General features: G+C 39.1%; 2 protein-coding genes across 3 annotated transcripts in view; one reads left to right on the top strand and one right to left on the bottom strand.

The window, feature by feature from the left end:
• The window catches only part of LOC139759721 (uncharacterized), a 49,202-nt gene extending 45,110 nt beyond the window's left edge, over nucleotides 1–4,092 (bottom strand). The window contains exons 1-2 of the mRNA XM_071682116.1: nucleotides 4,077–4,092; nucleotides 2,703–2,794 (exon numbers count right to left, since the gene is read on the bottom strand). Coding sequence (XP_071538217.1) covers nucleotides 2,703–2,765 — 63 coding nt within the window. The 5' untranslated portion in view covers nucleotides 2,766–2,794; nucleotides 4,077–4,092. The remainder of the gene's footprint in view (nucleotides 1–2,702; nucleotides 2,795–4,076) is intronic.
• A 1,480-nt stretch (nucleotides 4,093–5,572) lies between these two features.
• LOC139759722 (uncharacterized) overlaps nucleotides 5,573–12,986 on the top strand; it is a 41,396-nt gene continuing 33,982 nt past the window's right edge. Inside the window, exons 1-5 of one of the 2 annotated variants that reach the window (XM_071682117.1) lie at nucleotides 5,573–5,611; nucleotides 8,588–8,696; nucleotides 10,259–10,469; nucleotides 12,262–12,393; nucleotides 12,628–12,806. In XM_071682117.1, the coding sequence (XP_071538218.1) occupies nucleotides 8,631–8,696; nucleotides 10,259–10,469; nucleotides 12,262–12,393; nucleotides 12,628–12,806 (588 nt within the window). In that variant the 5' untranslated portion in view covers nucleotides 5,573–5,611; nucleotides 8,588–8,630. The other variant, XM_071682118.1, reaches the window with a different exon arrangement.

Genomic DNA, 12,986 nt, shown 5'->3' on the forward strand with positions numbered 1-12,986 from the left:
TCTGTTGGTTTGGTTGGGACTGTGGTGCAGTTATGGTAAACATGATTTATTCGTATTATCCGTTTTACTGGATAATATTCTATATGTTTTACTGGATAATATTCTATATGTTTTATTGGATAATATTCTATATGTTTTATTGGATAATATTCTATATGTTTTATTGGATAATATTCTATATGTTTTATTGGATAATATTCTATATGTTTTACTGGATAATATTCTATATGTTTTACTGGATAATATTCTATATGTTTTATTGGATAATATTCTATATGTTTTACTGGATAATATTCTATATGTTTTACTGGATAATATTCTATATGTTTTACTGGATAATATTCTATATGTTTTATTGGATAATATTCTATATGTTTTATTGGATAATATTCTATATGTTTTACTGGATAATATTCTATATGTTTTACTGGATAATATTCTATATGTTTTATTGGATAATATTCTATATGTTTTATTGGATAATATTCTATATGTTTTACTGGATAATATTCTATATGTTTTATTGGATAATATTCTATATGTTTTATTGGATAATATTCTATATGTTTTATTGGATAATATTCTATATGTTTTACTGGATAATATTCTATATGTTTTATTGGATAATATTCTATATGTTTTACTGGATAATATTCTATATGTTTTACTGGATAATATTCTATATGTTTTACTGGATAATATTCTATATGTTTTATTGGATAATATTCTATATGTTTTATTGGATAATATTCTATATGTTTTATTGGATAATATTCTATATGTTTTACTGGATAATATTCTATATGTTTTATTGGATAATATTCTATATGTTTTAACATGTTTTCAGGAGTAGTATTTACACACTTATAATCGGTATAGATAAATAAGACATTTTTCCCAATACATGTTTGCACAAGTGTTAGATATCATTGGCTGTAGTCACCACAACTGATTTATTCATGATCACTTTTGTATTCATTATTTACAGTAAAAGATTCATTCTCAACAAACGTTAATGAGAAGGGGATGAGGACCTGCTCTAATATGGTCCTTGTGTTATACTGTAGATAGATAACATTTCAGATACTAACACTCTGGTTTATATGTTCAGTAATTCACCCTAGACATCGTCGATAGAGTTCGACATCACACAGAAAATTTCTTATGTTTATCACACACAGCATATTACACTAACAAATGTGTAACTAACTATTACAGTGTAGCGGGAACTAAACGACCCACTCTCTCTAGTGTCCAAGTGATTCATATCGGCCTTTTAACCTCCCTCCCTCCTTCACTCTTCCTATGTGGTGTCTAGTTAACCTTCATACGATGTCATGCACATATGAACGCACGTATGAAAGCCATGAAATAATACTTGCGTAGTAGATATTAATCATAACAATTACAACAGTTCCACGTGTTCGTATGTGGGTCTTCTAATGCCAGAGACATATCGGTCAGAAAAGGAGAGATGGAATTTCACACGGCAGAAGACCACCACCACAAAATTTTACCAACTGTATATTAATGTCAAGGTCACCATTGGTCCGTAGTTCATTTCATCTACGGGGGCAGTTAATGAATAGCAGCCATAATCAAAATGGTATAGAATTTTCGAATTACGGAACTTTAGACAATTGTGAAGTTATGGAATTATATCAAGCATGAACAATGCATTACAAGATATAATTACTGTATTGGATTCACGCAGATTAAAGTGACAGACGCATAGCAGGTGAGCAAGGTATACGACCCTCACGTTATAACATTAGTATGTACGAGAAGGTCTGGGATGCAGGACATGCGTGGTCTGGGATGCAGGACATGCGTGGTCTGGGATGCAGGACATGCGTGGTCTGGGATGCAGGGCATGCGTGGTCTGGGATGCAGGACATGCGTGGTCTGGGATGCAGGACATGCGTGGTCTGGGATGCAGGACATGCGTGGTCTGGGATGCAGGACATGCGTGGTCTGGGATGCAGGACATGCGTGGTCTGGGATGCAGGGCATGCGTGGTCTGGGATGCAGGACATGCGTGGTCTGGGATGCAGGACATGCGTGGTCTGGGATGCAGGACATGCGTGGTCTGGGATGCAGGACATGCGTGGTCTGGGATGCAGGACATGCGTGGTCTGGGATGCAGGACATGCGTGGTCTGGGATGCAGGACATGCGTGGTCTGGGATGCAGGACATGCGTGGTCTGGGATGCAGGACATGCGTGGTCTGGGATGCAGGACATGCGTGGTCTGGGATGCAGGACATGCGTGGTCTGGGATGCAGGACATGCGTGGTCTGGGATGCAGGACATGCGTGGTCTGGGATGCAGGACATGCGTGGTCTGGGATGCAGGACATGCGTGGTCTGGGATGCAGGACATGCGTGGTCTGGGATGCAGGACATGCGTGGTCTGGGATGCAGGACATGCGTGGTCTGGGATGCAGGACATGCGTGGTCTGGGATGCAGGACATGCGTGGTCTGGGATGCAGGACATGCGTGGTCTGGGATGCAGGACATGCGTGGTCTGGGATGCAGGACATGCGTGGTCTGGGATGCAGGACATGCGTGGTCTGGGATGCAGGACATACGTGGTCTGGGATGCAGGACATACGTGGTCTGGGATGCAGGACATGCGTGGTCTGGGATGCAGGACATACGTGGTCTGGGATGCAGGACATACGTGGCAACAACTTTACTCACCAACATGACAGCAGCGAGGAGGAGTCCCAGAGGGAGGACCTTCTTGACGCGACACTGGAGCATGACTTGCAGCACACTTCCTCCACACAGTCCTGTTGAAACATCGTCTAGTGTCATTCAGGTACTGTACTGGAAACTTACACATCAAGAACATGATCCTACTATGTAAAACTTCAGTTTTCTGTCCATGCTAAAAATGTTACGTCACAGTAAATCTTCCTTCGAACATTTAATGTGCTATTAGCTCTCACGTCCCTATTTTCCCTGTTCTATGTAGCCTTTACATTATATTTCTACAAATACCTGTGAAAGCCTCTTTGACCCGATGGGGCCTTTTACTAGAGTTTGTTTTATTTTCGGTCAAGTCAGTCACTATAGTCTCTATATGTATATATAATCCTTAGTAAGAGTAGGAAAGATTTAAAGAAAAATCAGTTATACAAGAAGGCGAAAGTCATCACAACTGGGGTCTTATGCTCGACCATCATCCAGGAGTAGAGAGTCATGTTAACCTCCTTACAAGTCTCGTCGTAACATGTACCACTACACGACTCTGATCACCCATGGCTTCTAGTTTCAAGGTCACTACGTCGTCAAGATCCATCACAAGTCACTTGTGGTGTTTACTACCGACTCGTTACCTAAAAGGATCACAATACAAATCCAGATGTAAATAACCCGAGGCGTATATTACCTTCAAGTATCCACGTAAAACTTCTTACAAATTAGAATATTAGACGATTCATATGCTCATGCATGAAACCAACTGCAGTAACCTTAACTACGTAGTAGCAATCTTACACCATTAATCTCAACTAGCCTCTGTTTACATTGATGCACAATTATTGTAGAAAGTAACCAAAATATGTTCCTACCAAAATGGGAACAAATTCACGATTGCAATAACTGTAGTTATACATGAAAATCACCAGGTCAGACACGATAGTTTCAGAATACCGAAGGTCATCTTGGATTCATGTGATGAGTGTTGCCTTGACTGTAGGTACCAGCTTATACTAAATTCGAAACATCGTAAACCATGAGATTAGGTTTGAAATCTAATGTGATTAAGATAGTTATGCATCTCGTTCCCTAATGAAACTTCGCTAGGTTCAACATAAATGATACTATAGCCCAAAAAAATGTTTCATTACATAAAGATACTTTACACCAGAGTGAAACAAGACTGTAGTAATTACAGAAATGTATGGTTCACAAAACCTGTAGTATCAACAGCAAAACACGATAACTTCCAACAGGTGGTTATATTCCACCTCAGACCACACTGTACACGCCGTGTGGAGAAAATGTTGAAATACCCACCACAACTGAAAAACGTCAATAAAAAACAAAGCAATATACATTTTTACTAACCTGATGTTGCGCTTTCCGTGACTTAAAGTGAAATGGCTTTACGTGTCGACCTTTCCCACAAAGAAGGATCACTTCTCTTAGTAGCAAGCAAATCGTGATTGTTCATAATTATTATTATACGTGGCAACATGACAAATACTTCACCTGGGAACTTCTGCATTATACTCAACAGATGGCGCCTCATTGAAATACGTCTGCTTATATATATATATATATATATATATATATATATATATATATATATATATATATATATATATATATATGTGTGTGTGTGTGTGTGTGTGTGTGTGTGATATATATATATATATATATATATATATGTGTGTGTGTGTGTGTGTGTGTGTGTGTGTGTGTGTATGTGTGTGTGTGTGTGTGTGAACGGGGGCTCTGGTTTCGGTGGGTTACACATGATAGCTCAAGAATGGATGTGAGGTAATGATGCTCTTCTTTGTTTCTAGAACTTATATTCGCGTAGGTTGATGTTGAGATTATTACGAAAGTTGTGTTTGATAATGTTTGTCCATGATACTTCTATCGACAGCTGAATGACAACATACAGTGCTGTTCCAGTCACAAATGACTCAAGTCTCATATATCCTGGAACAGAGAATTTGATTATTGTCCAACACTTGTGTTGCTTTAGTCTTAAATTCAGTTCTTTTCCATTTTGTCCCATGTCAATTTTATTGCATTCTTTGCATCGTATCTGTAAATACAACCATCTGAATTTTCAGGCAATTTTTCTATGAAGTGGATGAGGCAGTTTCAAAAAGTTCGAGATGTAGTATTGGGAGTTGTTAGTTCTAGTGCTGAAAAATCATTATCACCTTAACATATTCCAGAAAAACAATTTTAAGAAACAAGGAAATTGTTTTGATGGAATAAGTGTCAATGATCATCATGTTTTTGTAACTAATTCTTAATAGTTCTACGTTAGTGCTAGTAATTGTATCAAGTCTGCAGTAATCGTTGATAAACATCTATATTTAAAATCAGCTGTAATTTCGTACTCATTGTTATCTTTCATCATGATTAAACAAACAAACATATGCTTGATTTTGGATGGAGTTTGTAAGAATTAAGATCGGTTGTATAATATGTGTTGATGATAACGAATGAAAGAAATTCTAATCATCTGTTTTCTTGGACTTGAGCATCACTGATGCAGTGCTGAACTCCTCATAAGTTGGTGGATATTCTCCTGAATTTCTATCAGGAACTCGTAAGTGAAGTATACTTGAAATTATCATTCTTTTTTTCCTAATATTATTTTGGAAACAAGATGTGTATGAGAGAGCAAAGATCTTATGGTAATATCCTTGATCACGCGAGGTGAGACCTTATGATCATAATGAGACGATGGTGCCATCTATTGTCTTGATTCTACAACTTGTTACATTGCCAAATACCGCTTGATCCTCAAGAAAACCTTTTGAAGCTGCTGTTGTTGATGTCTGCCCACACTGAATTTAAGCCTCGCACTGATCGCTATTGTCATTTCCATCTGTTTAGCCGCAGCTCAACATACTGAGGTTAGTCTCTGTGTGTCGATCTCCATGTTCATGGATATCTAAAGTGCATGTCGTATTGTGTGGAGTACTGAAGTAGGTCATTATTATTCATCTTCACATTCCTGATGTGCCACAAGTATGAGTGTTGTGTAGCTTTTTGCATTCTGAAAATTACAATCTATGTTGATTGCTTCATGGATATATCTTTAATCTGGTCAACGTTCTTTATGATGGATGCACAAGCATGCAATACTAATATCGTACAAATAGAATGCAAAAAATGACATTGAATTTCGAGATTTGGATAAATGTAACCAGCTCGTTGTTTGGTTGGGTTTGCTAAATGTTTGCCAGGCCAACGTCCTCTTGCTCATACCGCCCGTTCTCTATAATGCATGTCGATACAATACGTACATGGTGTTGCTTTGACATGCTTTATGTACTGATTCCGTTGAAGTGTGTCTGTGTTATAACTTGTGTCGGTGTTATAACTTGTGTCGGTGTTATAACTTGTGTCGGTGTTATAACTTGTGTCGGTGTTATAACTTGTGTCGGTGTTATAAGTTGTGTCGGTGTTATAACTTTTGTGTTGTAACTTTTATGTCCGTGTTATAATTTTTGTGTCGGTGGTGACTTTTGTGTCTGTTTTGTGTTATAACTTTTGTGTCGGGTGTTATAACTTTTGTGTCGGTGTTGTAATTTTTGTGTCAATGTTATAACTTTACGATGATTGCCTTAACGACCCTGGCAGTCGACTGTAATAACCCATAGAGCCAGGTAGAGCGCGGGTTGTTATATAACTAGGTCTTGTGAACCTCATGTATCGTTAGCAATGATCAAACGATATCTTTGGCCACTCTACTCATAGCCTCTCAGTCCAACCAATGGTGAACAAGCAGTTAATGATCGCTATAATAACTTGATTAGTTTGTAACGTTATGTACATTAGTTGGAGTCGTATATTTCACTGATAGATAATGAAGAATATATTGATATTAAGACTCATAATTATTTTCATAACCAAGTACATTGTAATCAAGGAAATATTTATCATAATGCTAAATGTAGATTAACCACGTGAGGTAATACAGGACCTTTGAAACACCTTTACATTTCTCACTAGTAAAGACTTGCTTTAATTCTTCGTGATTGCCGGATATATGCCAACGTTAATGAAAAGTGTGGACGCAGATAATTGCTCGGGATAAATTCTAGTTTGTGAGCGTTGAAACGATTGTTGAACATATTGTTCTTAACCTGACCGACGACAATGCCCCACAAGCAGCCATTTCTGGCACTCTGCAGCGGCAAATATCGGAATTAAAGTTCAAACATGAATTTGTGTTGCACTTAAGATCGTAAATTACAGTACTCGAAATCGCCAATACTGTTCCTAGATATAGTTGTACCATTGCAAAAGAACTCTACATTCAGAACAGAGCTTAGATTATTTCATTAAGGAAATTCAAAGGAAGGAAGGAAGGAAGGAAGGAAGGAAGGAAGGAAGGGTCATTTGCATTCTGAAGACTGTGGTTTGCAGAGGTGTGGACCGTACCCTTCGTTCCCTTACGGACTAATTATGGTCATTTCACAGTCATGGTTAGGTTAGTTCAGTTTATAATGTTACATTAACCAAGTGTATAACATGGGTAAACTACCAGTTTAGTTGTGTGGAAATTTTCTTCTACATTGATTAGGTTATGTATATAGAAAATAAAAGTTGCAGTGTGAGACTTGTTGGCGTATTCATTGCACTATAATGGTGTTATGAACAACTGCACAGTTTGAACGTGAAGCTTCTTGAAAATAGTGATGGAAAATCTTTTAGAATCATGAGTAATGTTGTGGAAGATTTAATGGATTTAGTTAAAAAGTTTTGAAAAACTGAAATCCTCGACCAAGGTGCTCTCGCTCCACATGTTTACTGTTGTTGACGGTTTAAACTTGTTTGAGATTGTTTACATTAATGTATACAAGGATTTAATTGCATAATTGACCATGTATGACAGAAGCAAATCAACAAAACTTATAAGTTCCTCTCCTAACTTAGCAGCCTAAACATCCAAAGAACTCCTGCCTAGTGAAGTGTGATGGAATGCGTTATATCCACAAGATCATACATGTGCAACATCAGTCCGCTCTCACAAGATCATACATGTGCAACATCAGCCCGCTCTCACACGGCAACCACAACAATCCCTTAAAATTCACACAAGATCAAGAAACATCGGTTTCACAGGTTTTGATTTTCACGTGCGTGATTCTTTACCATAATCGCTTTATTTGATAATGGAATACTTACTGAGGATTTGAGTTTTATTCAAATGTTACACGAATATTGCACAACAAATATCCACGTTTAGCCAAACTGGTAATTCACCATAGACTGACGGCCTAAATCATTTGGTTCGTGAAGTTCAATACATAATCAAAGTAACGAAGACAAACTGTATGAATGTTGGCAGCTAACTAAGGTTACTAACCTGAGAGAGACAGAGAGAGACAGAGAGAGACAGAGAGAGACAGAGAGAGACAGAGAGAGACAGAGAGAGACAGAGAGAGACAGAGAGAGACAGAGAGAGAGAGAGAGACAGACAGAGAGAGACAGAGAGAGAGAGAGAGACAGACAGAGAGACAGAGAGAGAGAGAGAGGGAGACAGAGAGAGACAGAGAGATAGAGGACTCTGTGTTTCGTGATGTGTTTGTCATGATGTCAACGATAGATTATAACTTCATGTAAGGTATGAATGATGCAAAACTGAGCGGGTATATGACTGAGATGCATAGATATTGATCCTGCGATGAACATACATGTAACGAAGCAATGAAGTTTGGAGATAATGTGGGTGTGGAGAACTCGCTATGTTCTTGTTTTTAAGTGATTGCTTATTTAGGTCAATAGTACCGGCCATGACCAGGGTTGTTATCCTCACAAACTACCAAATATGATATTGTGCTTACCTTTAAAGTGAACCAGTAATGTGTTGTTCTCTGCAGGTTGTGGTTAGTACAGCGAGTCGAACGTAGACCAGCGGGCGTCATGGTAAACTCCTCTTGTAGGGTTGTCCTCTTCGTAGGAGTACTTCTGCTGGTGGCCATCGACACTGTAAGTTGGGGAGGAGGCTGCAGCTTCTGGCTGGAGGCCCTTCGTACTGTGAATAGTGGGAGAAGGAGGAGGTTGCTTCCTCATTTCTGGTGTTGGCTGCCCTTGGCGCTATGCGTTGGGGAGGTTCCATCATTCCAGCAGGAAGGGTTTCTATCTCGAAAAAAAAAAATGCTTGAATATAAAAGAAATATCCTGAACCTATTTCATGGCAAAATGATCAGTTTTGCATAGTTACGGTGCTGAAGACCTGAGCCATAATTCTCAAAACGGGGTAAACATTCTGCTGTAAACAATCTATGTTTCCTCTGAAAAGGTGAAAATATTTTTTTTTTTTTAGTGTTGACGTCCGCAGTACGTGCACACAGGTCTGTGTAGAGGTCAGTTCAGAGGCTAGATATCCTAGATATAAAAAGTAGAGTGCAGAAGTGACCATTAACACGTCATTATGACATAATAAAACACGATAATCTTCATGACTGTGTGTACTGCTTATAAGATGTACTAATGAAGCAATGTCTGCTGTAGGATCTACTACAGTCTAGGAGATATAAAAGGTAGCGATGATGAGTTTCAATAGCAGAAAATGTAAGTTAAAGTCTCAAAATATTGTCCTAGTTTAAGATTTGGCGAATCATGTCATGAGAATTTAGCAGGCATTGGAGATGATGTAGTAAGCAGTGGTGATTACTTGTTTCAGTTAAGTACATTGATGTACAATGATGTATATGGATTAAGTTTATCCAGGAGAAACTATCTTTTAGGTCGAGTATGTAGGATTAGGACTTTAGGTCTAGAATAGTGTCTAAGTGGCCTCTGTAGTGATAGTGTAGAGCGAGACAATTGCTCTCACATGTTGCGTTTTTCTTTTTTTTACCAACGACACAATGATGAGGGTTGTGAAGATGAAACTGTGGTGCTGTATGAGAGATGAAGCCGTTGTGAAGATGAAACTTTGGTGCTGTATGAGAGATGAAGCCGTTGTGAAGATGAAACTGTGGTGCTGTATGAGAGATGAAGCCGTTGTGAAGATGAAACTTTGGTGCTGTATGAGAGATAAACTGAAGCTATGACAACCTTTTTAACTCCCCAGAGCAGCCGAGATTTGTCTTCTGTGTTGGCAGAAATCCACCAAGAGCATTGTAACGTTACACTGATGTGTACACTGGTCTGTGCGAACAGCCTCTTGACACAGCAGTTGTCAAGTAAATCTAGACAAAAGACTTCTACAATTACATTGTTCGAACACCCAAATATATACAGTGTTGCCTGCTAGGTTAAGTTAGGTGGTTATGGTGTTTGTCAAGTACTTCACTTGCTCTTGCCTCGTGCTCACGTTTTCCCTGATCCGCATACACCACCTCATTTACTGCCGAAAGAGAAGTATAAACCTGTAAACTAACCTTCTTTACATTACAAATAACGTTCCTCTTGCCATTTTCTACAGCTTTTAGCTCGATTACCCATTTGGTCATATGACAAATTTTTGCCCATGATGGATAAGTGATCTGTTCCATATAGATTAATTTGTGTGTGCGCGACTACTGTAACATCTTTGGTTAAAGGTAAATTGCGTTCCGACGGGATTGAGGCTGCCTGGGGAAGATGAGAACCAACACAGTAATGATCACGTGAGGAGTCGGTCTCCGCCTCCCAACACTCATGATAACACGACTGACCAACTTCTTTCCGACGACAGCAAGGACATGGGAGTGTTGGGTCTCCCCTGGTCTGACCTCGCCGCGCTACCTGGCACCACAGAGTTGCAGGGAAAAGGTACTGTAACTGTCTGTTATGTTGTAACACTGCATTCCCGGTCATGACCCACAGTGTTATCAGGTCGTGACCTATTGCCAACATCATACACTTCTACACCTTTCTTCCGCTCCATATGTACTGATGGATCAAAGTCCTCAGATGGTACAGCTTCTGTGACCGATGATAGTGCATTCAAGTTGCCATCTACTTTCTCTATCTTCACAGCTTAAATTAATGCAGTACTTATTGTGGAAAATGTTTATTGGTCAGGATCTAAGGAACAAAATTTCATTATACCAATTTTAGTGTTTGGTCCTTAAGAGCAGGTGATACCCAGTCATAATTTGTTGCAAGAAGCGCAAGATTGGCTGGTGATCCTGCACTCTAGGAGACGTACCAAGCTATGTTGGGTAGCAACACATGAGAATATACAAGGAAACGAAAAAGCAGATAAAACTGCTAAAGAAACGATAGGTCAGCTACAACCTTCTAATCTTAACATTCTTTATGACGATTTTCAGGAAACAATCCATAAGCATGAAGATAAATGACAAACAAAATTTAGTAATTCTACGACTATTCAGAAGCTAAGAGACCAATGATAAAAAAAATAACCCTCAAGTCGCCCAAATCGAAGAGCATTGTCATCATGACTAGACTCCTAACTGGACATGTTCATCTGGCTCAGTGTCATCATGACTAGACTCCTAAGCGGACATGTTCATCTGGCTCATAGCTACTTGACATGATGAACAAAGACAGTTTTCCTATTGTCACACCTGTCAATCTGATTGGAAAAATCACACGTATTACTGAAATGTTCTTTTTAATCGAGTGGTCATGAATGATTTACTGGGTAAATACTGTCATATTAATGAAACTTTTAAGAATTGTTATAAATTTTGACTTTCTATTAACGTATATAGCATACATGTGTATGTATGTATATGTAGTTTTAATTAAAATGAATTTCCAAAAATATTGTGTATTAAGAGCGTTGAATAGCGTTACAAGCTCCAGTGCTTGGCTTGTATGCCTAGATTTTATAATCCAATACACCTTTGTTCCCTTCAGGATTATACAAGTCAACTTTCCTACACTACACAGTTAGATTGTCCCTTGATCATACACGCTGCTTCAGTTTGGTTGAATTCCTTGGTCGTATAAACAGTCTAGTTAGGTTGGTCGTACACCGTCTAGTTAGGTTGGGTCGCTTGATATCCTCAAGAAGTTTGTCATTTCTTGTTATTTGTTTGACTCATAACTCGAGATTATTCCCTCGGAGACCTGGTAATTATCATGTCTGCATTATGGTTGTAAACAACTTGAGGAGATGTAGTGTGAGGCAGTTGGCCACAGAGTGTCTAGTATTGACAAGTTGACTTTCTTCGTGTACTCTTCTTAAAGCTGTAAGGTAGATCTTGTTTCTTTATAATAAACAATATCAAACTTTTAAATCTCGACAAAATATGTACATATAAGTTTCTAAAGCGTCACTTGGAGGACGACACTATATTAAGGAGTTAAACCATCAGTCTTCGTCTCTTTACCTCGAAGGTGCAACACTTTGTTTCTTCACGAAGCTTCGTTGCTGAGCCTTCGAGAGGTTGCTGAAGTAAACTAAAGTTCTGACGTATGATAACCTTTGATCTTTGGTATCGCATGATAAAGTAACCAGCATTAAAGCAGTGACGACACCGGTAGTTGATCAGTTAAAGGTAATTCCGCTATATCAATTATGATTACTTCTAAATCTTCAGACTGACTTGTATAAGGTTTAGAATACCTAGACCAGCCTCTTGTGTTCCAGGTGACCGCTCACACAAGTTTCGGCTAAAAGCTGCGAAAAACTGGCAAGCTGTGATGGGCTCCTTCCTACGTGAACATCACAGACAACGAAGAGCCCATGCCCTTCCCACCAAACTCACCAGGGATCCCAAAGGTTTGGTTGAGTTCAGGTCGAACACACTGACGGAAGTGTTGGGTTGCTCAGGTAGAACACAGATATAACCAAATGGTTGGGTAAAGTTCAGGGATAACTTGCTATGTTGCAACTAAATTGCTGGCTTCAATACGATAATATGAAACGAGGATTGTTTTAGATAGTTATGTAAACCCCATAAAGTCGGTACCTAAGGACGACTGGAACCTCCTTGTATAATGCATCTTCCCTCAGGCTACTGGACGCTCGCAGGATTGAGGGAGGATGTAAACGCTAAGCTGAAGAGCTTTGCTCCCCCCCCGCTGGCCGCCTCCATGGTGATGGTGGAACATGCTGGCCGGATCTTCTGGCTGGTGACTCAGGATTACAGCATGGAGGACCCCGGCAGCCTGCACGTATACATGCTTCTTGTGGTGAGTAGCGCTAACTCCAGGGTTGGGTGGTACGTGTGACAACTTGCAGAAGGATGGAATGGGACTACGACTGGGATTGAGGGATATAATAGTTGAGTCTACGCTCTTACGGTGAAAGTTCAGATTACTAAACTAGCTATGTAGATGTGTGGTGGCAGAGGGAAGACTATGGATATTATG

The sequence above is a fragment of the Panulirus ornatus genome, chromosome 34 (assembly GCF_036320965.1).
Source record: "Panulirus ornatus isolate Po-2019 chromosome 34, ASM3632096v1, whole genome shotgun sequence".
Classification (NCBI taxonomy): Eukaryota; Metazoa; Arthropoda; class Malacostraca; order Decapoda; family Palinuridae; genus Panulirus; species Panulirus ornatus.